General features: G+C 50.4%; 2 protein-coding genes across 3 annotated transcripts in view; one reads left to right on the forward strand and one right to left on the reverse strand.

Annotated features, from left to right (window-relative positions):
• Positions 1–525, reverse strand: part of ankzf1 (ankyrin repeat and zinc finger peptidyl tRNA hydrolase 1) — a 62,146-nt gene extending 61,621 nt beyond the window's left edge. The window contains exon 1 of one of the 2 annotated variants that reach the window (XR_013499478.1): positions 396–521. Coding sequence is in view for 1 of the 2 variants with exons in the window: in XM_078227764.1 (XP_078083890.1) it covers positions 396–492 (97 nt within the window). In the remaining variant the exon portion in view is untranslated. Of the gene's footprint in view, positions 1–395 lie in introns of both variants that reach the window. The other variant, XM_078227764.1, reaches the window with a different exon arrangement.
• Positions 526–586: 61 nt separating this feature from the next.
• Positions 587–26,628, forward strand: part of atg9a (ATG9 autophagy related 9 homolog A (S. cerevisiae)) — a 78,616-nt gene continuing 52,574 nt past the window's right edge. The window contains exons 1-2 of the mRNA XM_078227762.1: positions 587–641; positions 18,899–19,091. Coding sequence (XP_078083888.1) covers positions 18,989–19,091 — 103 coding nt within the window. The 5' untranslated portion in view covers positions 587–641; positions 18,899–18,988. The remainder of the gene's footprint in view (positions 642–18,898; positions 19,092–26,628) is intronic.

Genomic DNA, 26,628 nt, shown 5'->3' on the forward strand with positions numbered 1-26,628 from the left:
GGGGGGGGGGTGATCCTGGGGGGGGGGGGGGGGGTGATCCTGGGGGAGGGGGGGGGGTGATCCTGAGCCAGGGGGGGGGGGGGTGATCCCGAGGCTGTGTAATGGCGATGCCGGTGCGGGACTGGGGGAAACAGTGAGAAGTTTCACACCAGGTGAAAGGTGTTAAACCTCTCGCTGTGGAATGGAGACAGGCTGAGCCCACACCACCCGGGGACAGAGTGAGGGGCTGCCCCTGACAGACACACTGCCACCGCCGAGGGGAGGCCTCGGACAGTGCCCAGGGCCCGGCTGTCTCCCCCGCAGCAGTCCCTCCCCGGGGCCGGTACCGGTGTCGGTCCCCGGGGCCGGTACCGGTGTCGGGCCCCGGGCCCAGCCTCCCTCCCCGGGGCCGGTACCTGTGTCAGGCCCCGATACCCCGGGCCCAGTCTCTCTGCCCCGCCGCAGCCTCACTCCGGGCCCGGGTTTCTGGAACACGGAGAACGACCGCAACATGGCTGCCAGCGCTGTACTGCGCAGCCGCAATCCCCGCCCCCTGACCTCCTCTAAACCCCGCCCCTGACCTCACTTCCGCCCCGCCCCGCCCACTCCCCAATTTCCGGTTTCTGTTCGGATGGTCGTGGAGCCTCAGATCAACATCCCAGGTACCCGGGGGAGCGCCACAGGGTCAGTACTGAGGGAGTGCCGCACTGTCAGGGGGTCAGTACTGAGGGAGTGCCGCACTGTCAGAGGGTCAGTACTGAGGGAGTGCCGCACTGTCAGGGGGTCAGTACTGAGGGAGTGCCGCACTGTCAGAGGGTCAGTACTGAGGGAGTGCCGCACTGTCAGAGGGTCAGTACTGAGGGAGTGCTGCACTGTCAGAGGGTCAGTGCTGAGGGAGTGCTGCACTGTCAGAGGGTCAGTACTGAGGGAGTGCCGCACTGTCAGAGGGTCAGTGCTGAGGGAGTGCCGCACTGTCAGAGGGTCAGTGCTGAGGGAGTGCTGCACTGTCAGAGGGTCAGTGCTGAGGGAGTGCCGCACTGTCAGAGGGTCAGTGCTGAGGGAGTGCCGCACTGTCAGAGGGTCAGTACTGAGGGAGTGCCGCACTGTCAGAGGGTCAGTACTGAGGGAGTGCCGCACTGTCAGAGGGTCAGTGCTGAGGGAGTGCCGCACTGTCAGAGGGTCAGTACTGAGGGAGTGCCGCACTGTCAGAGGGTCAGTACTGAGGGAGTGCCGCACTGTCAGAGGGTCAGTGCTGAGGGAGTGCCGCACTGTCAGGGGGTCAGTGCTGAGGGAGTGCCGCACTGTCAGAGGGTCAGTACTGAGGGAGTGCCGCACTGTCAGAGGGTCAGTACTGAGGGAGTGCCGCACTGTCAGAGGGTCAGTACTGAGGGAGTGCCGCACTGTCAGAGGGTCAGTACTGAGGGAGTGCCGCACTGTCAGAGGGTCAGTGCTGAGGGAGTGCCGCACTGTCAGAGGGTCAGTACTGAGGGAGTGCCGCACTGTCAGAGGGTCAGTGCTGAGGGAGTGCCGCACTGTTATAGTTGCCAGTGTTCAATGTGATATTCAGTCTGGGCACCTTTGTCGTTCTCAGTTGGGTGTGATACTTTCTGTGGTCACTGTTGAAGGGGAGGTTGTCCAGCTGAGAAGAGGATGTGTTCACTGTCCTGCAGGATGTGGCTGCTTGCTGAGCACCAAATTGCTGCCATATTCCCTAGATTCCAACACATAACATTGATTTGACGGGTCTGCTTTTTGTGATAAAGGAGCGAATGTAACATTGGGGAATGTCAGTATGTGCTCAGTGAAACATGTTGCTGTGGTCAACCGCTGAAGCTGACCACAGTTCGAATGAACAATATGTTCTTCCTGTTATCATTTTCAGCGTGAGGCTGGACAATGGATGGAGAATGAAAGTACAATTTCACAAAACCACTTTCTTTCGTAGTTTCAGTTTCAACACTTCGCACTGATAATTATATTCTGCTTGGCTCACTCCATGTAGTAAGAAGTCTAACAACACCAGGTTAAAGTCGAACAGGTTTATTTGGTAGCAAATGCCACGAACTTTTGGAGCGCTGCTCCTTCGTCAGGTGAGTGAGAGATCTGTTCGCAAACAGGGCATATAAAGACACAAACTCAATTGACAGAATAATGATTGAAATGCGAGTCTTTACAACTAATCAAGTCTGAAAGGTACAGACAATGTGAGTGGAGAGAGCATTAAGCACAGGTTAAAGAGATGTGTGTTGTCTCCAGACAGGACAGCCGGTGAGATTTTGCAAGTCCAGGCAGGTTGTGGGAGTTACAGATAGTGTGACATGAATCCAAGATCCTGGTTGAGGCCGTCCTCATGTGTGCGGAACCTGGCTATCAGTCTCTGCTCAGCGACTCTGCACTGTCGTGTGTCGTGAAGGCCACCTTGGAAAACGCTTACCCGAAGATCAGAGGCCGAATGCCCGTGACCGCTGAAGTTCTCACCAACAGGAAGAGAACAGTCTTGCCTGGTGATTGTCGAGCGGTGTTCATTCATCCGTTGTCGTAGCGTCTGCATGGTCTCCCCAATGTACCATGCCTCGGGACATCATTTCCTGCAGCGTATCAGGTAGACAACGTTGGCCGAATTGCAAGAGTATGTACCGTGTACCTGGTGGATGGTGTTCTCACGTGAGATGATGGCATCCGTGTCGATGATCCGGCACGTCTTGCAGAGGTTGCTGTGGCAGGGTTGTGTGGTGTCGTGGTCACTGTTCTCCTGAAGGCTGGGTAGTTTGCTGCGGACAATGGTCTGTTTGAGGTTGTGCGGTTGTTTGAAGGCAAGAAGTGGGGGTGTGGGGATGGCCTTGGCGAGATGTTCGTCTTCATCAATGACATGTCGAAGGCTCCGGAGGAGATGTTGTAGCTTCTCCGCTCCAGGGAAGTACTGGACGACAAAGAGTACTCTGTCCACCGTGTCCCGTGTTTGTCTTCTGAGGAGGTCGGTGCGGTTTTTCACTGTGGCGCGTCGGAACTGTCGATCGATGAGTCGAGCGCCATATCCTGTTATGAGGGCATCTTTCAGCGTCTGGAGGTGTCTGTTGCGATCCTCCTCATCCGAGCAGATCCTGTGTATACGGAGGGCTTGTCCGTAGGGGATGGCTTCTTTAACGTGTTTAGGGTGGAAGCTGGAGAAGTGGAGCATCGTGAGGTTATCCGTGGGCTTGTGGTACAGTGAGGTGCTGAGGTGACCATCCTTAATGGAGATGCGTGTGTTCAAGAATGCAACCGATTCCGGAGAGTAGTCCATGGTGAGTCTGATGGTGGGATGGAACTTGTTGATGTCATCATAGAGTTGTTTCAGTGATTGTTCACCATGAGTCCAAAGGAAGAAAATGTCATCGATGTATCTAGTGTATAGCATCGGTTGAAGGTCCTGTGCGGTGAAGAAGTCTTGTTCGAACCTGTGCATCAAGGTGTTGGCATAATGAGGTGAGAATTTGATCCCCGTGGCTGTTCCGTGTGTCTGGATGAAGAACTGGTTGTTGAAGGTGAAGACATTGTGGTCCAGGATGAAGCGGATGAGTTGTAAAATTGCATCTGGAAACTGGCAGTTGTCGGCATTGAGTACTGAGGCCGTTGCAGCAATGCCATCATCGTGGGGGATGCTGATGTAGAGTGCCGAGACATCCATTGTGACGAGGAGTGCTCCTGGTTCAACTGCTCCATGTGTGCTGAGTTTCTGTAGGAAGTCCGTAGTGTCGCGACAGAAGCTGGGGGGTTCTTTGTACAATGGGTTTCAAGATGCCCTCGACGTAGCCGGAGAGGTTCTCGCACAGGGTCCCATTGCCCGATACGATGGGATGGCCGGGTGTGTTTGCCTTGTGTATCTTCGGGAGGCAGTAGAGATCTCAACGCGGGGAGTACGTGGGATGAGAGCACGGAGGGTGTTCTGAAGGTACGGATCAAAGGTCTTGATCAGAGTGTTGAGTTGACGGGTGTGTTCTTTGGTCAGATCTGCAGGTAACTGTCTGTAGTGTTCCTCGTTGTTGAGTTGTCGGTACATTTCTTTGCAGTAATCCGTTCTGTCCAGTCTCGGGATTGCTGCCTGTGCCGCGGGAGAGTGAGAACAAGAATCGGTGGAGAATGAATGCGTGGCTGAGGGACTGGAGCAAGGGACAAGGATTTGGGTACTTGGATCATTGGGACCTCTTTAGGGGCAGGTGTGACCTGTTTAAAAAAGACGGGTGGCACTTGAATCCCAGGGGGACCAATATCCTGGCGGGAAGGTTGGCTAAGGCTACTGGAGAGACTTTAAACTAGAAAGGTTGGGGGGAGGGAATCGAAATGAGGGGACTGAGAGCGAGGAGGTTAGCTCGCAAATAGATAAGGAATGTAGACAGGGTAAGAGGGAGGTTAGACGAGTGATGGAGAAGGGAAGTGCTCAGGCTGAAGGTCTGAGATGTGTCTATTTTAATGCCAGGAGTGTAGTGAATAAAGTGGATGAGCTTAGAGCGTGGATTGCTGCTTCGAATTGTGATGTGGTGGCCATTACGGAGACTTGGATGTCTCAGGGACAGGACTGGGTGCTTCAGGTGCCGGGTTTTAGATGTTTCAGGAAGGACAGGGAGGGAGGCAAGAGAGGGGGGGGAGTGGCACTGTTGATCAGGGATAGTGTCATGGCTGTAGAGAAGGTGGACGCTGTGGAGGGATTGACTACGGAGTCTCTGTGGGTGGAGGTTAGGAACAGGAAGGGGTCGGTAACTTTGCTGGGTGTTTTCTATAGGCCGCCCAATAGTAACAGAGATGTTGAGGAGCAGATGGGGAAACAGATCCTGGAGAGTTGTCGTGATGGGAGATTTTAATTTCCCAAACATAGATTGGAATATCCCTAGGGCTAGGGGTTTGGATGGAGAGGAGTTTGTTAGGTGTGTCCAGGAGAGTTTCCTGACACAGTATGTGGATAAGCCTACTAGAGGAGAGGCTGTACTTGATCTGGTGCTGGCTAATGAACCTGGACGGGTGGAGGATCTCTCGGTGGGTGAGCATCTTGGGGATAGCGATCATAATTCTATCTCCTTCACGATAGCATTGGAAAGAGATAGGATCAGGCAGGCTAGGAAAGTGTTTCTCTGGAGTAAAGGGAAATACAGTGTCATCAGGGAGGAAATTAGACGGGTAAATTGGAAGGAGGCATTCTTGGGGAAAAGTACCGAAGGAAAGTGGAGGATTTTCAAGGAATGTTTGTCTGGAGCTCTGCATGACAACGTTCCGATGAGACGGGGGTGTTGGTAGGGTACGGGAACCGTGGTGCACGAAGGTTGTGATGAACCTGGTGAATAAGAAAAGAGAGGCGTACAGAAGGTTCAGAGAGCTAGGAGGTGTTAAGGATTTAGAGGAGTATACGGGATGTAGGAAGGAGCTTAAGAAGGAAATTAGGAGAGCGAGAAGGGGTCATGAGAAGACCTTGGCGGGCAAGATTAAGGAGAATCCCAAGGCTTTCTACAAATATGTCAAGAGTAAAAGGATGAGATGTGAAGGCATAGGACCCTTAAAAGGTGAAGGGGGAAAAGTTTGTGCGGAACCGTTAGAAATGGCGGAGGTGCTTAATGAATACTTTACCTCGGTATTCACGGTGAAAAGGGATCTGGGTGGTTGTACTGCTGGTTTGCGGTGGACAGAAAGGATCGAGCATGTGGACATAAAGAAAGAGGATGTGTTGGAACTATTGAATGGCATCAAGGTTGGTAAGTCGCCGGGACCGGATGGGATGTACCCCAGGTTACTGTGGGAGGCGAGGGAGGAGATTGCGGAGCCTTTGTCGATGATCTTTGCATCGTCGATGGAGACGGGAGAGGTTCCGGAGGATTGGAGGATTGCAGATGTGGTCCCTATATTCAAGAAAGGGAACAGGGACAGCCCGGGAAATTACCGACCGGTGAGTCTAACCTCAGTGGTTGGTAAGTTGATGGAGAGGATCCTGAGAGACAGGATTTATGATCATCTAGAGAAGTTTAGTATGATCAAAAGTAGTCAGCACGGCTTTGTCAAGGGCAGGTCGTGCCTTACGAGCCTGGTTGAGTTCTTTGAAAATGTGACCAAACACATTGACGAAGGAAGAGCGGTGGATGTGGTCTATATGGACTTCAGCAAGGCGTTCGATAAGGTCCCCCATGCAAGACTTCTTGAGAAAGTGAGAGGGCATGGGATCCAAGGGGCTGTTGCCTTGTGGATCCAGAACTGGCTTGCCTGCAGAAGGCAGAGAGTGGCTGTGGAGGGGTCTTTCTCTGCATGGAGGTCAGTGACCAGTGGAGTGCCCCAGGGATCTGTTCTGGGACCCTTGCTGTTTGTCATTTTCATAAATGACCTGGATGAGGAAGTGGAGGGATGGGTTGGTAAGTTTGCTGACGACACCAAGGTAGGTGGTGTTGTGGATAGTTTGGAGGGATGTCAGAAGTTGCAGCGAGACAAAGATAGAATGCAAGACTGGGCGGAGAAGTGGCAGATGGACTTCAACCCGGATAAGTGTGTAGTGATCCATTTTGGCAGATCCAATGGGATGAAGCAGCAGTATAATATGAAGGGTACCATTCTTAGCAGTGTAGAGGATCAGAAGGACCTTGGGGCCCGGGTCCATAGGACTCTTAAATCGGCCTCGCAGGTGGAGGATGCGGTCAAGAAGGCGTACGGCGTACTAGCCTTCATTAATCGAGGGATTGAGTTTAGGAGTCGGGAGATAATGCTGCAGCTTTATAGGACCCTGGTTAGACCCCACTTGGAGTACTGCGCGCAGTTCTGGTCACCTCATTACAGGAAAGATGTTGAAGCCATTGAAAGGGTGCAGAGGAGATTTACAAGGATGTTGCCTGGATTGGGGGGCATGCCTTATGAGGATAGGTTGAGGGAGCTTGGTCTCTTCTTCCTGGAGAGACGAAGGATGAGAGGTGACCTGATAGAGGTTTACAAGATGTTGAGAGGTCTGGATAGGGTGGACTCTCAGAGGTTATTTCCAAGGGCTGAAATGGTTGCTACGAGAGGACACAGGTTTAAGGTGCAGGGGGGTAGGTACAGAGGAGATGTCAGGGGTAAGTTTTTCACTCAGAGGGTGGTGGGTGAGTGGAATCGGCTGACGTCGGTGGTGGTGGAGGCAAACTCGTTGGGGTCTTTTAAGAGACTTCTGGATGAGGACATGGGATTTAATGGGATTGAGGGCTATAGATAGGCCTAGAGGTAGGGATATGATCGGCGCAACTTGTGGGCCGAAGGGCCTGTTTGTGCTGTGGCTTTCTATGTTCTCTGTTAATAAAACATCTGGGCTCCTGGGCCTTCTAAATAAAGGAAGAGAAACAAGGTCTTTTTGCTGAACATTTGCAAATCTGGTTAGGCCCCAGCCAGAGTATTGTGTCCAATTTAGGAAGGATGTCAGGGCCTTGGGGAGGGGGCGAAGGGAGATTTACTAGAATGTTCCCAGGGATGAGGGACTTCAGTTACTGTGGAGAGACTGGAGAAGCTGGGATTGTTCTCCTTGGAGCAGAGACGGTTAAGGGGGATTTAATCGAGGTGTTCAAATTCAGGAAGAGTTTGGTTTGAGTTAATAAGGACTAAAGAAAAGCCAGCACATGTTTGATGGGCCGAATAATCTCCACTTGAACTGTTGTGTTAAATGAGGCAATAAAGGGCTTTAAGCAATAGAGAATTGTGTTTATTCTGTGTGTTAATATTTTTAATTTAATTGTATTTATAAGATGTAAACATCACAAGCATTTTACAGAACTGTCATGAAGACATAAGTTTGACCCGGAGTAATGTAGGGAGACATTAGGCACAGGTGAGGAGCGAGGGTTTAAAGGAGGAGAGGGGTAGAGAGGTTTAGGACGGAGATTGCAGAGTTTCGACCCAGGCAGCAAAAGGCACGGCCACCAGCAGAGAGAGGATCAAAGTCAGGAATGCAGCAGAGGCCCGGGATTCAAGGACAGGCGAGGGTTGTGAGACTGGAGGAGGTACAGACACCGAGGGAAGGGGAGAAGGAGGGATTTGAACACAGGGACCAAACCAGTATTCAAAGCTGAGGTGAATGGTATAAAGCTGGATAGGGTAAAATGGGAGACTGCAACTGGACACAGAGAAAACATCCATCAACTTGCTCATGTGAGAGAGAGCGATAAAGAGAAAAAAAATACAGAGTAAAGCTCCCTCTACACTGTCCCCATCAAACACTCCCAGGACAGGTACAGCTTGGGGTTAGATACAGAGTAAAGCTCCCTCTACACTGTCCCCATCAAACACTCCCAGGACAGGTACAGCACGGGGTTAGATACAGAGTAAAGCTCCCTCTACACTGCCCCCATCAAACACTCCCAGGACAGGTACAGCACGGGGTTAGATACAGAGTAAAGCTCCCGCTACACTGTCCCAATCAAACACTCCCAGGACAGGTACAGCACGGGGTTAGATAAAGAGTAAAGCTCCCTCTACATTGTCCCCATCAAACACTCGATGGTAGTCATGATGTGGAGATGCCGGCGTTGGACTGGGGTAAACACAGTAAGAAGTTTAACAACACCAGGTTAAAGTCCAACAGGTTTATTTGGTAGCAAAAGCCACACAAGCTTTCGGAGCTCTAAGCCCCTTCTTCATTGATCCACTGGAGCAAGCTGAGAGGGGTGATTGAAAAGCAGCAGTGCTGGTAAGAGATTAATTGGATTAATTGAATTGTTTATTTATTTAATTAGTCAGCTAGTGTGTGTATTTTTTTGGCCTTTACTTTAACAGCAGTTTTTCAAGTTTAAAGTGAAAACTAGAAGTGGGCAGCAAAGGAGTCTGGGAAGGGTTTTTATTTTAACTTTAAAAGTCAGTTACCTGGGTGGTTCCCCCTCATTGATCCACTGGAGCAAGCTGAGAGGGGTGATTGAAAAGCAGCAGTGCTGGTAAGAGATTAATTGGATTAATTGAATTGTTTATTTATTTAATTAGTCAGCTAGTGTGTGTATTTTTTTGGCCTTTACTTTAACAGCAGTTTTTCAAGTTTAAAGTGAAAACTAGAAGTGGGCAGCAAAGGAGTCTGGGAAGGGTTTTTATTTTAACTTTAAAAGTCAGTTACCTGGGTGGTTCCCCCTCATTGATCCACTGGAGCAAGCTGAGAGGGGTGATTGAAAAGCAGCAGTGCTGGTAAGAGATTAATTGGATTAATTGAATTGTTTATTTATTTAATTAGTCAGCTAGTGTGTGTATTTTTTTGGCCTTTACTTTAACAGCAGTTTTTCAAGTTTAAAGTGAAAACTAGAAGTGGGCAGCAAAGGAGTCTGGGAAGGGTTTTTATTTTAACTTTAAAAGTCAGTTACCTGGGTGGTTCCCCCTCATTGATCCACTGGAGCAAGCTGAGAGGGGTGATTGAAAAGCAGCAGTGCTGGTAAGAGATTAATTGGATTAATTGAATTGTTTATTTATTTAATTAGTCAGCTAGTGTGTGTATTTTTTTGGCCTTTACTTTAACAGCAGTTTTTCAAGTTTAAAGTGAAAACTAGAAGTGGGCAGCAAAGGAGTCTGGGAAGGGTTTTTATTTTAACTTTAAAAGTCAGTTACCTGGGTGGTTCCCCCTCATTGATCCACTGGAGCAAGCTGAGAGGGGTGATTGAAAAGCAGCAGTGCTGGTAAGAGATTAATTGGATTAATTGAATTGTTTATTTATTTAATTAGTCAGCTAGTGTGTGTATTTTTTTGGCCTTTACTTTAACAGCAGTTTTTCAAGTTTAAAGTGAAAACTAGAAGTGGGCAGCAAAGGAGTCTGGGAAGGGTTTTTATTTTAACTTTAAAAGTCAGTTACCTGGGTGGTTCCCCCTCAGTAGTAGTTTTTTTTTCTCTCGGGCCCCTAGCCCTATAAATTGGTGCAGAGGAGATACCCGATCCTCTACACTGGTAGAGGATCCCACCCTTCCATCCTCCTCTAACCTAATTATAAGTGTGGGGAAGTTTTTTGTTTTCTTTTTTTCTTGCTGGTAATGGCTTCAGGGATGGCAGTTCAGGCAGTATGCTGCATCTCCTGTGGGATGTATGTGGTGAGGAAATCCAGTAGTGTTTCAGGAGATTTTAGTTGTAAGAAGTGCATTAGATTGCAGCTTCTGGAGGAGCGTGTAAAGGAGCTGGAGGGGGAGGTAGAGGAACTCCGCATAATTCGGGAGGCGGAGGTGGAAGTTGATAGGAGTTATAGAGAAATAGTAACTCCTAGAAATGAGGCTTGGGTCAATGCCAGGAGGAGGGGTAAGAAGCAATCGGGAAGACAATCCCCTGGGGCGGTTCCCCTCCATAATAGGTTTTCGGTGCTGGAGGCTACAGTTGAGGAGGAATCAACTGAGCATAGAGAGCAGATCTCTGGGGGTGAGCCGAGTGAGAAAGCTCAGGTGGTTAGGGGCTGTAAAAGACTGGGCCTTGTGATTGGGGACTCCACAATTAAGGGGACAGATAGGAGGGTCGGAACTAAAGGTAGGGACTCAGGGTTGGTGTGTTGCCTACCAGGGGCTGGGGTCCGGGATGTGTCTGACAGGGTATTCAGGACTCTTAGGGGGGAGGGAGATAAACCACAAGTTATTGTACATGTGGGGACACACGACATAGGGAGGATAGGGGAAGGGGATATTAGGCAGGGATTTATGGAGTTGGGGTGGAAACTAAAGGCCAGGACTGACAGAGTGGTTATCTCTGGACTCTTGCCTGTACCACGGGATAGTTTAGAGAGGAATAGGGAGAGGGAAGGTTTGAATTCATGGCTGAGGGGATGGTGCAGGAGGGAGGGGTTCAGGTACTTAAGCAATTGGGGCTCGTACTGGGGAAGGTGTGACCTCTATGAGAAGGATGGTCTACACCTTAATCAGAAGGGGACCAATATCCTGGGGGGTAAATTTGCTAAGGCCATGCAGGGAGGTTTAAACTGATTCGGGGGGGGGGAGGGATCCTGAGTAGTGGGGCTGAAAGTGAGGGATGCATGGATGGGGACTGCAATGCACGGCATTGCAGAGGTGGGGTGGAGCAGGGTTTGAAATGTGTATACTTCAATGCCAGGAGTATTCGCAATAAAGTGGGTGAACTTGCAGCGTGGATCAGTACCTGGGACTTCGATGTTGTGGCTATTTCAGAGACATGGATAGAGCAGGGGCAGGAATGGATGCTGCAGGTCCCGGGGTTCAAATGTTTTAGTCGAAGTAGGGAAGGAGGTAGAAGAGGGGGAGGGGTAGCATTATTGGTCAGAGATTGTATCACAGTGTCAGAGAGGAGGTTTGATGAGGACTTATCTGTTGAGGTAGTATGGGCGGAGATTAGAAATAGGAGAGGAGAGGTCACCCTGTTGGGAGTCTTTTATAGACCTCCTAAAAGTTCTGGAGAGGTTGAGGAAAGGATTGCGGAGTCAATCCTGCTTAGGAGTGAAAGTAATAGGGCAATTGTTATGGGGGATTTTAACTTGACTAATATTGACTGGAATTGTTATAGCTCTAGCTCGTTAGAGGGGTCAGTTTTTGTTCAAAGCGTGCAGGAAGGTTTTTTGACTCAGTATGTAGACAGGCCAACTAGAGGTGAGGCTATATTGGATCTGGTGCTGGGAAATGAGCCAGACCAGGTGCTAGACTTGGAAGTTGGTGTGCATTTTGGTGATAGTGACCACAATTCGGTTACGTTCACCTTAGTGATGGAAAGGGATAGGCATGAACCTCGGGCCAGTGGTTTTAGCTGGGGGAAGGATAATTATGAGGCTATTAGGAGAGAATTAGGAAACATAGGTTGGACTAGGAGATTACAGGGACTGGGAACGTCCGACATGTGGAGTTTTTTCAAGGAGCAGCTACTGCGAGTCTGTGATAGGTATGTCCCTGTCAGGCAAGGAGGAATTGGTAGGGCTAGGGAACCGTGGTGCACCAAAAAAGTTTCTTTGTTGGTTAAAAAGAAAAAGGAGGCTTATGTTCGGATGAGACGTGAGCACTCGGGTAGTGCACTAGAAAGCTTTAGATTGGCTAAGAGGGAGTTGAAGAGCGAGCTTAGAAGGGCTAAAAGGGGACATGAGAAGACTTTGGCGGATAGGGTTAAAGAGAATCCTAAGGCGTTCTATAGGTATGTCAAGAACAGAAGGTTGGTTAGGGCAAGTTTAGGGCCAGTTATAGATGGCAGAGGGAAGTTATGTGTGGAACCGGAGGAGATTGGTGAAGCATTGAACCAATATTTCTCTTCGGTGTTCACGCAAGGGGACATGAATATAGCTGAGGAGGACACTGGGTTGCAAGGGAGTAGAATAGACAGTATTACAGTTGATAAGGAGGATGTGCAGGATATTCTGGAGGGTCTGAAAATAGATAAATCCCCTGGTCCGGATGGGATTTATCCAAGGATTCTCTGGGAGGCAAGAGAAGTGATTGCAGAGCCTCTGGCTCTGATCTTCAGGTCGTCGTTGGCCTCTGGTATAGTACCAGAAGATTGGAGGTTAGCGAATGTTGTCCCATTGTTTAAGAAGGGGAACAGAGACTTCCCCGGGAATTATAGACCGGTGAGTCTCACTTCTGTTGTCGGCAAGATGTTGGAAAAAATTATAAGGGATAGGATTTATAGTTATTTGGAGAGTAATGAATTGATAGGTGATAGTCAGCATGGTTTTGTGGCAGGTAGGTCGTGCCTTACTAACCTTATTGAGTTTTTTGAGAAAGTGACCAAGGAGGTGGATGGGGGCAAGGCAGTGGACGTGGTATATATGGATTTTAGTAAGGCGTTTGATAAGGTTCACCATGGTAGGCTTCTGCAGAAAATGCAGATGTATGGGATTGGGGGTGATCTAGGAAATTGGATCAGGAATTGGCTAGCGGATAGGAAACAGAGGGTGGTGGTTGATAGTAAATATTCATCATGGAGTGCGGTTACAAGTGGTGTACCTCAGGGATCTGTTTTGGGGCCACTGCTGTTTGTAATATTTATTAATGATCTGGATGAGGGTATAGTTGGGTGGATTAGCAAATTTGCTGATGACACCAAAGTCGGTGGTGTGGTAGACAGTGAGGAAGGGTGTCGTAGTTTGCAGGAAGACTTAGACAGGTTGCAAAGTTGGGCCGAGAGGTGGCGGATGGAGTTTAATGCGGAGAAGTGTGAGGTAATTCACTTTGGTAGGAATAACAGATGTGTTGAGTATAGGGCTAACGGGAGGACTTTGAATAGTGTGGAGGAGCAGAGGGATCTAGGTGTATGTGTGCATAGATCCCTGAAAGTTGGGAATCAAGTAGATAAGGTTGTTAAGAAGGCATATGGTGTCTTGGCGTTTATTGGTAGGGGGATTGAATTTAGGAGTCGTAGCGTTATGTTGCAACTGTACACAACTCTGGTGCGGCCGCACTTGGAGTACTGTGTGCAGTTCTGGTCCCCACATTACAGGAAGGATGTGGAGGCTTTGGAGAGGGTGCAGAGGAGGTTTACCAGGATGTTGCCTGGTATGGAGGGGAGATCCTATGAGGAGAGGCTGAGGGATTTGGGATTGTTTTCGCTGGAAAGGCGGCGGCTAAGAGGGGATCTTATTGAAACATATAAGATGATTAGAGGTTTAGATAGGGTGGATAGTGATAGCCTTTTTCCTCTGATGGAGAAATCCAGCACGAGGGGGCATGGCTTTAAATTGAGGGGGGGTAGTTATAGAACCGATGTCAGGGGTAGGTTCTTTACCCAGAGGGTGGTGAGGGATTGGAATGCCCTGCCAGCATCAGTAGTAAATGCGCCTAGTTTGGGGGCGTTTAAGAGATCCGTAGATAGGTTCATGGACGAAAAGAAATTGGTTTAGGTTGGAGGGTCACAGTTTTTTTTTAACTGGTCGGTGCAACATCGTGGGCCGAAGGGCCTGTTCTGCGCTGTAATGTTCTATGTTCTATGTTCTAAGTTCCGCACACACGAGGACGGCCTCAACCGGGATATTGGGTTCATGTCACACTATTTGTAACTCCCACAGTTGTGTGGACCTGCAGAGTTTCACTGGCTGTCTTGTCTGGAGACAATACACATCTTTTTAGCCTGTCTTGATGCTCTCTCCACTCACATTGTTTTGTTTCTTAAAGACTTGATTAGTTGTAAGTATTCGCATTCCAACCATTATTCATGTAAATTGAGTCTGTGTGTTTATAAGCTCTGTTTGTGAACAGAATTCCCACTCACCTGAAGAAGGGGCTTAGAGCTCCGAAAGCTTGTGTGGCTTTTGCTACCAAATAAACCTGTTGGACTTTAACCTGGTGTTGTTAAACTTCTTACCCCATGAAACACTCCCAGGACGGGTACAGCATGGGGTTAGATACAGGATAAAGCTCCCTCTACACTGTCCCCATCAAACACTCCCAGGACAGGCACAGCACGGGATTAGGTCCAGCGCAGAAAGAAGCCACTCGGCCCTTCAAGCCTGCACCAACAATAATCTCACCTTGGCCCGATCCCCATATCCACACGCATTTACCTTGTTCATCCCCCTGACACCAGGGGGCAAATACCCTAACCCGCACATCTTGGACTGTGGGAGAAAACAGCAGCACCCGGAGGAAAGCCACGCAGACGCGGGGAGGACATGCAAACTCCACATAGAGAGTGAGCCAAGGCCAGAACTGAACCCGGGTCCCTAGTGCAGTGAGACAGCAGTGCTAACCATTGTGCCACCGTGCCGTCGAAAATCACCGTCATCCTGCATCGCGATTAAAACATTCTATCGTGTTTTGTCGCTCATTTACCAAGGGATCTCGCACAATTAGACTTTCAATAATTCCTTCCTCATGACACCATCCCCAGAATGGCCTGTTCACCAGTTGGTTCCTCAACATATTGGTTAACACGTACAGTCCAGGAATTGCTCACTACAGTATTGAGACTGATTTGATTCAGCCAATCGATATACAGATTAAAATCACACAGCACCGGGTTCACACCCGGTTCACACAGTGACCCAGCACCGGGTTCACTCCCGGTTCACACAGTGACCCAGCACCGGGTTCACTCCCGGTTCACACAGTGACCCAGCACCGGGTTCACTCCCGGTTCACACAGTGACCCAGCACCGGGTTCACTCCCGGTTCACACAGTGACCCAGCACCGGGTTCACACCCGGTTCACACAGTGACCCAGCACCGGGTTCACTCCCGGTTCACACAGTGACCCAGCACCGGGTTCACTCCCGGTTCACACACTGACCCAGCACCGGGTTCACTCCCGGTTCACACAGTGACCCAGCACCGGGTTCACTCCCGGTTCACACAGTGACCCAGCACCGGGTTCACTCCCGGTTCACACAGTGACCCAGCACCGGGTTCACTCCCGGTTCACACACTGACCCAGCACCGGGTTCACTCCCGGTTCACACAGTGACCCAGCACCGGGTTCACTCCCGGTTCACACACTGACCCAGCACCGGGTTCACTCCCGGTTCACACACTGACCCAACACCGGGTTCACTCCCGGTTCACACACTGACCCAGCACCGGGTTCACTCCCGGTTCACACAGTGACCCAGCACCGGGTTCACTCCCGGTTCACACACTGACCCAGCACCGGGTTCACTCCCGGTTCACACACTGACCCAGCACCGGGTTCGCTCCCGGTTCACACACTGACCCAGCACCGGGTTCACTCCCGGTTCACACACTGACCCAACACCGGGTTCACTCCCGGTTCACACACTGACCCAGCACCGGGTTCACTCCCGGTTCACACAGTGACCCAGCACCGGGTTCACTCCCGGTTCACACACTGACCCAGCACCGGGTTCACTCCGGTTCACACAGTGACCCAGCACCGGGTTCACTCCCGGTTCACACACTGACCCAGCACCGGGTTCACTCCCGGTTCACACAGTGACCCAACACCGGGTTCACTCCCGGTTCACACAGTGACCCAGCACCGGGTTCACTCCCGGTTCACACAGTGACCCAGCACCGGGTTCACTCCCGGTTCACACAGTGACCCAGCACCGGGTTCACTCCCGGTTCACACAGTGACCCAACACCGGGTTCACTCCCGGTTCACACACTGACCCAGCACCGGGTTCACTCCCGGTTCACACAGTGACCCAGCACCGGGTTCACTCCCGGTTCACAGTGACCCAGCACCGGGTTCACTCCGGTTCACACAGTGACCCAGCACCGGGTTCACTCCCGGTTCACACAGTGACCCAGCACCGGGTTCACTCCCGGTTCACACACTGACCCAGCACCGGGTTCACTCCCGGTTCACACACTGACCCAACACCGGGTTCACTCCCGGTTCACACACTGACCCAGCACCGGGTTCACTCCCGGTTCACACACTGACCCAGCACCGGGTTCACTCCCGGTTCACACACTGACCCAACACCGGGTTCACTCCCGGTTCACACACTGACCCAGCACCGGGTTCACTCCCGGTTCACACAGTGACCCAGCACCGGGTTCACTCCCGGTTCACACACTGACCCTGCACCGGGTTCACTCCCGGTTCACACACTGACCCAGCACCGGGTTCACTCCCGGTTCACACAGTGACCCAGCACCGGGTTCACTCCCGGTTCACACAGTGACCCAGCACCGGGTTCACTCCCGATTCACGCACTGACCCAACACCGGGTTCACTCCCGGTTCACAGTGACCCAGCACCGGGTTCACTCCCGGTTCACACAGTGACCCAGCACCGGGTTCGCTCCCGGTTCACACACTGACCCAACACCGGGTTCACTCCCGGTTCACAGTGACCCAGCACCGGGTTCACTCCCGGTTCACACAGTGACCCAGCACCGGGTTCACTCCCGGTTCACACAGTGACCCAGCACTGGGTTCACTCCCGGTTCACACACTGACCCAGCACCGGGTTCACTCCCGGTTCACACAGTGACCCAGCACCGGGTTCACTCCCGGTTCACACAGTGACCCAGCACCGGGTTCACTCCCGGTTCACACAGTGACCCAGCACCGGGTTCACTCCCGGTTCACACACTGACCCAGCACCGGGTTCACTCCCGGTTCACAGTGACCCAGCACCGGGTTCACACCCGGTTCACACACTGACCCAGCACCGGGTTCACTCCCGGTTCACAGTGACCCAGCACCGGGTTCACTCCCGGTTCACACAGTGACCCAGCACCGGGTTCACTCCCGGTTCACACAGTGACCCAGCACCGGGTTCACTCCCGGTTCACAGTGACCCAGCACCGGGTTCACTCCCGGTTCACACAGTGACCCAGCACCGGGTTCACTCCCGGTTCACAGTGACCCTGCACCGGGTTCACTCCCGGTTCACACAGTGACCCTGCACCGGGTTCACTCCCGGTTCACACAGTGACCCAGCACCGGGTTCACTCCCGGTTCACACACTGACCCAGCACCGGGTTCACTCCCGGTTCACACAGTGACCCAGCACCGGGTTCACTCCCGGTTCACACAGTGACCCAACACCGGGTTCACTCCCGGTTCACACAGTGACCCAGCACCGGGTTCACTCCCGGTTCACACAGTGACCCAGCACCGGGTTCACTCCCGGTTCACACAGTGACCCAACACCGGGTTCACTCCCGGTTCACACACTGACCCAGCACCGGGTTCACTCCCGGTTCACACAGTGACCCAGCACCGGGTTCACTCCCGGTTCACACACTGACCCAGCACCGGGTTCACTCCCGGTTCACACAGTGACCCAGCACCGGGTTCACTCCCGGTTCACACACTGACCCAACACCGGGTTCACTCCCGGTTCACACACTGACCCAGCACCGGGTTCACTCCCGGTTCACACAGTGACCCAGCACCAGGTTCACTCCCGGTTCACACAGTGACCCAGCACCGGGTTCACTCCCGGTTCACACACTGACCCAGCACTGGGTTCACTCCCGGTTCACACACTGACCCAGCACCGGGTTCACTCCCGGTTCACACAGTGACCCAGCACCGGGTTCACTCCCGGTTCACACACTGACCCAGCACCGGGTTCACTCCCGGTTCACACAGTGACCCAGCACCGGGTTCACTCCCGGTTCACACAGTGACCCAGCACCGGGTTCACTCCCGGTTCACACACTGACCCAACACCGGGTTCACTCCCGGTTCACACAGTGACCCAGCACCAGGTTCACTCCCGGTTCACACAGTGACCCAGCACCGGGTTCACTCCCGGTTCACACAGTGACCCAGCACCGGGTTCACTCCCGGTTCACACACTGACCCAGCACCGGGTTCACTCCCGGTTCACACAGTGACCCAGCACCGGGTTCACTCCCGGTTCACACAGTGACCCAGCACCGGGTTCACTCCCGGTTCACACAGTGACCCAGCACCGGGTTCACTCCCGGTTCACACAGTGACCCAGCACCGGGTTCACTCCCGGTTCACACAGTGACCCAGCACCGGGTTCACTCCCGGTTCACACAGTGACCCAGCACCGGGTTCACTCCCGGTTCACACAGTGACCCAGCACCGGGTTCACTCCCGGTTCACACAGTGACCCAGCACCGGGTTCACTCCCGGTTCACACAGTGACCCAGCACCGGGTTCACTCCCGGTTCACACACTGACCCAGCACCGGGTTCACTCCCGGTTCACACAGTGACCCAGCACCGGGTTCACTCCCGGTTCACACAGTGACCCAGCACCGGGTTCACTCCCGGTTCACACAGTGACCCAGCACCGGGTTCACTCCCGGTTCACACACTGACCCAGCACCGGGTTCACTCCCGGTTCACACACTGACCCAGCAGTAGCAGCACCGTTCCGGCTCCTCGGTTCACCATTCTTGAGCTGAATTAAGCCGCTAGTTTGGGCACTGTCCTTTATTTATTTGCCTGGCCCAGTTCAGTTTCTGGTGAGTTCCTGGTGATGGAATTGTGGCTCTGTTAGTGAGGTTTCTGGAGTGGGTATTTGGCTGACATCTGTGGGAACAATGACTCTGCGTGCTTCTCTATTGGAATTTATTTCTCATTTTGTTGTCTTGGCAGATCGGAGCCTTGCTGAGTGTCGGGGGAACCCCCCGATTCACCGAATGATTAGCAGAGTGCCTGGCACCAAGTGTGAGATGGCAGCGTGAGATGGCAGCATTCACTACCGAATACCAGCGACTGCAGTCCTCCTACACCGATTCCCCACCTGGGGAGGAAGACCTGTTGGTTCATGTGGCAGATGGCGGAAAATGCAAGTTGAACATTCTCCTCTGTCTCCCTCCAGGACCATGATACAAACATACATACAAGCAAGGGGCAGGAGTGGGTCATTCAGTCCCTCCAGCCTGCTCTGTCATTTAATAAGGCCATAGCTGATCTAATCGTAACCTCAAACTTGCATCTTGCCCACCCCCAAAAACCCTTGCTTTCGGAGAACTTATTCACCTCTGATTTAAAAATATTCAAAGACTGTGCTCCCACTCTTTTCGGGAAGAGAGGTCCGAAGACACTCAGCCTCTGAGAGAGAGAATTTTTCCCCACCTCTGTTTTAAATATGCAACCCCTTATTTTAAAACATAGAAATCATAGAAACCCTACAGTACAGAAAGAGGCCATTCGGCCCATCGAGTCTGCACCGACCACAATCCCACCCAGGCCCTACCCCCATATCCCTACATATTTACCCGCTAATCCCTCGAACCTACACATCTCAGGACACTGAGGGCAATTTAGCATGGCCAATCAACCTAACCCGCACATCTTTGGACTGTGGGAGGAAACCGGAGCACCCGGAGGAAACCCACACAGACACGGGGAGAATGTGCAAACTCCACACAGACAGTGACCCAAGCCGGGAATCGAACCCAGGTCCCTGGAGCTGTGAAGCAGCAGTGCTAACCACTGTGCTACCGTGCCGCCCTAAAACACTCACCGTAGTTGTAGGTTCTCCCACAAGAGGAAACATCCTCTCCACATCCACCCTGTCAATACTCCTCAGGGTTTTATGTTTCAGTCAAGTCGTAGAGGTTTACAGCATGGAAACAGGCCGTTCGGCCCAACTTGTCAATGCCACCCTTTTTTTTTAAAACCCCTAAGCTAATCCCAATTGCCCACATTTGGTCCATATCCCTCTATACCCATCTTACCCAAGTAACTATCTAAATGCTTTTTAAAAGACAAAATTGTACCCGTCTCTACTACTGCCTCTGGCAGCTTGTTCCGGACACTCACCACCCTCTGTGTGAAGTAATTGCCCCTCTGGACACTTTTGTATCTCTCCCTTCTCACCTTAAACCTATGCCCTCTAGTTTTAGACTCCCCTACCTTTGGGAAAAGATATTGACTGTCGAGCTGATCTGTGCCCCTCATCTTAACCTATCTAGATCCCTTTGGAGCCTCCTTATTTCCTCTTCACAACTTACTTTCCTAACAATCCTTGTACCATCAGCAAATTTGCCAACAATCCTTCATGAAAGCCATTTATACCACAGGGATCTGTGTTGGGCCGCCTATTATTTGTCATTTATATAAATGACATTGATGACTATGTGGGGGGTAGGATTAGTAAGTTTGCGGATAACACAAAGATTGGCCGGGTGGTTAACAGTGAGGCAGAATGTCAATCTTTTTGACTTAACAATTAAACTAAATCAAATTAACTGAGGGATAAATTAAAAGGGGCAGCCCCCAAAAAGAAGGGAACCGCCTGAAACAAGAGACAAAGTGGAAAGCGAACTTGAAACATCAAACTAAAATGTGATTAAAGGGGTCGATAAGACACCTCAATCCTTGCGGTGCCCAGCGGGCACGGAAGGCATCAACAGTGCCCTCAGACACCGCATGTTCCCTTTCCTGGGACACCTGGCCATGAATGTAGCCGTGGTAGAAGGGCAGACAGTCTGGTCGGACGACCCCCTCGGTTGCCCGCTGCCTGGACCTGTTTATGGTGAGTCTGGCCAGGCCCAGGAGCAGGTCATAGAGTCATAGAGGTTTACAGCATGGAAACAGGCCCTTCGGTCCAACTTGTCCATGCCGCCCTTTTTTTTTAAACACCTAAGCTAATCCCAATTGCCGGCTTTTGGCCCATATCCCTCTATACCCATCTTACCCATGTAACTATCTAAATGCTTTTTAAAAGATAAAATTGTAGCCGCCTCTACTACTACCTCTGGCAGCTTGTTCCAGACACTCACCACCCTCTGTGTGAAATAATTGCCCCTCTGGACACTTTTGTATCTCTCTCTTCTCACCTTAAAGCCATGCCCTCTAGTTTTAGACTCCCCTACCTTTGGGAAAAGATATTGACTATCTAGCTGATCTATGCCCCTCATTATTTTATAGACCTCTATAAGATCACCCCTCAGCCTCCTACGTTCCAGAGAAAAAAGTCCCAGTCTATCCAGCCTCTCATAACTCAAACCATCAAGTCCCGGTAGCATCCTAGTAAATCTTTTCTGCACTCTTTCTAGTTTAATATTATCCTTTCTATAATAGGGTAACCAGAACTGCACACAGTATTCCAAGTGTGGCCTTACCAATGTCTTGTACAACTTCAACAAGACATCCCAACTCCTGTATTCAATGTTCTGACTGAGCATGCTGAATGCCTTCTTCACCACTCTGTCCACCTGTGACACCACTTTCAAGGAGCTATGAAACTGTACCCTAGATCTCTTTGTTCTGTAACTCTCCCCAATGCCCTACCATTAACTGAGTAAGTCCTGCCCTGCTTCAATCTACCAAAATGCATCACCTCGCATTTGTCTAAATTAAACTCCATCTGCCATTCGTCAGTCCACTGGCCCAATTGATCAAGGTCCCGTTGTAATTGGAGGGTCATCCACCTTCCCCGCCCCCTCCGCACCGGGTGTCCATAGATCAGGAGCGTGGGACTGAAGTGCAAACAAAACATCAATAAAAGGTGTTTGAGGTAACTAAAAAGGGGGTGCAGTCTATAACATTGAACGTAGACGTGGTTCATGGACTCTGCAAGATTGCAAAAAGGGCATGTCTCTTGGGAGCCCGTGAACCGGTGCAACCTACGGTTGTACGGAACTGCTGCATGCACCAGCCTCCACCCCACCCCAGGTTCCGTAGAGGGACCTCCACTGGGGACCTCTGCTGCCTTACGGCAACAGGGCCGGCCAAGCAGAGGCGGAGTGTCTTGGGCTACAAAAAGATATAGACGGAATGGTCAAATGGGCAGATAAGTGGCAGATGGAATTTAACCCTGAAAAGTGAGAGGTGATACACTTTGGAAGGAATAATTTGACAAGAAAGTACTCAATGAATGGTAGGACACTGGGAAGTTCTGTGGAACAAAGGGACCTTGGCGTGTTTGTCCACAGATCTCTGAAAGCAGATAGGGTGGTTTGAAGGGTGGTGAAAAAAGCATATGGAACACTTGCCTTTATCAATCGGGGTATAGATTACAAAAGCAAGGGACTCATGTTGGAGTTGTATAGAACTTTGGTGAGGCCACCAAAGTGGAGTGAGGGACATGGACAGGGTGGATAAGGAACAGCTGTTCCCCTTCGTTCAAGGGTCAGTCACAAGGGGACAGAGGTTCACAGTGAGGGGCAGGAGGTTTAGGGGGGATGTGAGGAAAAGCTTTTTTACCCAGAGGGTGGTGAGGGTCTGGAATGTGCTGCCCGGGAGGGTGGTGGAGGCGGGATGCCTCACATCCTTTAAAAAGAACCTGGATGAGCACTTGGCACATCATAACATTCAGGGCAATGGGCCAAGTGCTGGCAATGGGATTAGGTGAGAGTTCAGGCGTTTCTAATGTGTTGGTGCAGACTTGATAGGCCGAAGGGCCTCTTCATAGAAATCATAGAAACCCTACAGTGCAGAAGGAGGCCATTCGGCCCATCGAGTCTGCACCGACCACAATCCCACCCAGGCCCTACCCCCACATATTTTACCCACTAATCCCTCTAACCTACGCATCCCAGGACTCTAAGGGGCAATTTTTTTAACCTCGCCAATCAACCTAACCCGCACATCTTTGGACTGTGGGAGGAAACCGGAGCACCCGGAGGAAACCCACGCAGACACGAGGAGAATGTGCAAACTCCACACAGACAGTGACCCGAGCTGGGAATCGAACCCGGGACCCTGGAGCTGTGAAGCAGCAGTGCTAACCACTGTGCCTCTTCTGCATTACATGATTCTATGATTTTAAATATTTATAAAAAAGTTTACTATCTGTTATATTTCTGGTTTCCTTTCTCTCGTATTTAAATTTTTCCCTCCATATTAACCTTTTGGTCATCCTTTCCAGTTTCTTGTATTCAGTCCAATCTTCATACAATCATAGAATCCTACAGTGCAGGAGGCTGCCAATTGGCCCATCGAGCCTGCACCAACAACTATCCTACCCAAGTTCTATCCCTGGAGCCCCATGTATTTACCCTGCTAGTCCCCCTGACTCTTGGGGGAAATTGAGCATGGCCATTCCACCTAACCCACACATCTTTGGAGTGTGGGAGGAAACCGGAGCACCCAGAAGAAACCCATGCAGACACGGGAGAACGTGCAAACTCCACACAAATAGCCACCCGAGGCCAGAATTGAACCCAGGTCCCTGGTGCTGTGAGGCAGCAGAGCTAACCACTGTGCTGCCCACATCTTCTGACTGGCCCCCTACTTGCATAATTATATTCTTTTTCTTTAAGTTTAATTCTGTCTTTAACCTTTCTAGTTAGCCACAGGTGATGGGTCGGTCCACTGGGTTTTTTCTTACTCACTGGAATATGTCTATTTTGTGCATTCTGAAACATCCCCTTTAATGTTTATCACTGCATCATGATTGATCCATCCTTTAACCTCATTTACCAATTCACTTTAGCCAGCTCAGCTTTCATGCCTTCAGAATTGCCCTTATTTAAATTTAAAAACATATTCTCAGACCCACTCCTCTCCCTCAAACTGAATGTAAAATTCGGTCATGCTATGGTTTAGAATATATATTAATGACTTGGAGGAAGGAAGCGAATGTACTGTATCCAAATTTGCAGAGGACACAAATGTAGGTGGATAGGCAAGTTGCGAGAGGGATACAAACCGTTTACATAAGAACATAAGAAATAGGAGCAGGAGTAGGCCATCTGGCCCTTCGAGCCTGCCCCGCCATTCAACAAGATCATGGCTGATCTGAAGCGAATCAGTTCCACTTACCCGCCTGCTCCCCATATCCCCTAATTCCCTTATCGATCAGAAAACTATCTACCCGTGATTTAAACATATTCAACGAGGAAGCCTCCACCACTTCAATGGGCAGAGAATTCCAGAGATTCACTACCCTCTGAGAGAAGAAGTTCCCCCTCAACTCTGTTCTGAACCGGCCCCCCCTTATTTTGAGGCTGTGCCCTCTAGTTCTGGTTTCCCTACTAAGTGGAAAGAATCTCTCCACCTCTACCCTATCCAGCCCCTTCATTATCTTATATGTCTCTATAAGATCACCCCTCATCCTTCTAAACTCCAACGAGTACAGACCCAATCTGTTTAATCTCTCCTCATAAGCTACACCCCTCATCTCCGGTATCAACCTGGTGAACCTTCTCTGCACTCCCTCCAAGGCCAATATATCCTTTCGCAAATAAGGGGACCAATACTGCACACAGTACTCCAGTTGCGGCCTCACCAGTGCCTTGTACAGTTGCAGCAAGACATCCCTGCTTTTATATTGGTGAGGCCGCAGCTGGAATACTGTGTGCAGTATTGGTCCCCTTATATGAGGAAGGATATATTGGCATTGGAGGGAGTGCAGAGAAGGTTCACCAGGTTGATACCGGAGATGAGGGGTTTGGATTATGAGGAGAGGCTGAGGAGATTGGGTTTGTACTCGTTGGAGTTTAGAAGGATGAGGGGGGATCTTATGGAGACTTATAAGATAATGCGGGGGCTGGATAGGGTGGAGGCGGAGAGATTCTTTCCACTTAGTAAGGAAGTTAAAACTAGAGGACACAGCCTGAAAATAAAGGGGGGTCGGTTTAAGACAGAGTTGAGGAGGAACTTCTTCTCCCAGAGGGTGGTGAATCTCTGGAATTCTCTGCCCACTGAGGTGGTGGAGGCTACCTCGCTGAATATGTTTAAAGCGCGGATGGATGGATTCCTGATCGATAAGGGAATTAAGGGTTATGGGGATCAGGCGGGTAAATGGTACTGATCCACGTCAGATCAGCCATGATCTTATTGAATGGCGGGGCAGGCTTGAGGGGCTAGATGGCCTACTCCTGCTCCTATTTCTTATGTTCTTATGTTCTTATATTCTATCCCCCTCGCGATAAAGGCCAACATTCCATTCGCCTTCTTGATCACCTGCTGCACCTGCAGACTGAGTTTTTCCGATTCGTGCACAAAGACCCCCAGGTCCCTCTGCACAGTCGCACGATGTAATTTTTCTCCATTTAAATAATATTCCAGTTTACTGTTATTTCTTCCAAAGTGGATAACCTCACATTTGCTAACGTTATATTCCATCTGCCAGATCCTCGCCCACTCGCTCAGCCTATCCAAATCTCTCTGCAGACTTTCCGCGTCCTCCACGCAATTCGCTTTCCCACTCACCTTCGTGTCATCAGCAAACTTGAATACCCTACATTCAGTCCCCTCCTCCAGATCATCTATGTAAATGGTAAACAATTGAGGCCCCAGCACCGATCCCTGCGGCACGCCACTGGTCACCAACTGCCAACCAGAAAAGCACCCATTTATCCCAACTCTCTGCTTCCTGTTAGATAGCCAATCCCCAATCCACGCCAACACCTTACCCCTAACTCCGTGTACCCCAATCTTCTGCAGCAACCTTTTGTGAGGCACCTTATCGAACGCCTTCTGGAAATCTAAAAACACCACATCCACCAGTTCCCCTCTGTCAACCGCACTAGTGACATCTTCATAAAAGTCCAGTAGATTCGTCAAACACGACTTTCCCTTCATGAATCCATGCTGCGTCTGCTTGATCGAACCATTCTTATTCAGGTGCTCTGTTATTTCCTCTTTAATAATGGACTCTAGCATCTTCCCAACTACGGACATTAAGCTAACCGGCCTGTAGTTACCCGCCTTTTGTCTACTTCCTTTTTTAAACAGCGGCGTAACAGTAGCTGTTTTCCAGTCAGCCGGCACTACCCCAGAGTCCAGCGAATTTTGATAAATTACTACTAACGTATCTGCTATTACCTCAGCCATTTCTTTCAGTACCCTGGGATGCATTCCATCCGGGCCCGGGGACTTGTCTACCTTCAGTCCTATTAGTCTACCAAGCACCACCTCCTTAGTAACAGTAATTGTATTAAGGACCTTCCCTCCCACCAACTCTCGATCTCTAATATTCGGCAAACTATTTGTGTCTTCCACCGTGAAGACCGACACAAAGAACTTATTTAAAGTCTCAGCCATTTCCTCGTTTTCCACTATTAAATCCCCCCTCTCATCTTCCAAGGGTCCAACATTCACTCTAGCCACTCTATTCCTTTTTATATACTTGTAAAAACTTTTACTATCATTTTTTATATTTTGAGCTAGTTTAGCTTCATAATCTATCTTTCCTTTCTTAATCGCTTTCTTAGTCGTTCTTTGTTTTTCTTTAAAGCTTTCCCAATCCACTAATTCTCCACTATTTTTGCCACTCTGTACGCATCTGATTTTATTTTAATACTCTCCTTTATTTCCTTCGTTATCCACGTCCGGTTATCCTTTTTCTTACAGTCCTTCCTTATCACCGGAATATATTTTTGCTGAGTACTTAAAAAAATCTCCTTAAAAATCCTCCACTGTCCTAC

The sequence above is a fragment of the Mustelus asterias genome, chromosome 14 (assembly GCF_964213995.1).
Source record: "Mustelus asterias chromosome 14, sMusAst1.hap1.1, whole genome shotgun sequence".
Lineage (NCBI taxonomy): Eukaryota > Metazoa > Chordata > Chondrichthyes > Carcharhiniformes > Triakidae > Mustelus > Mustelus asterias.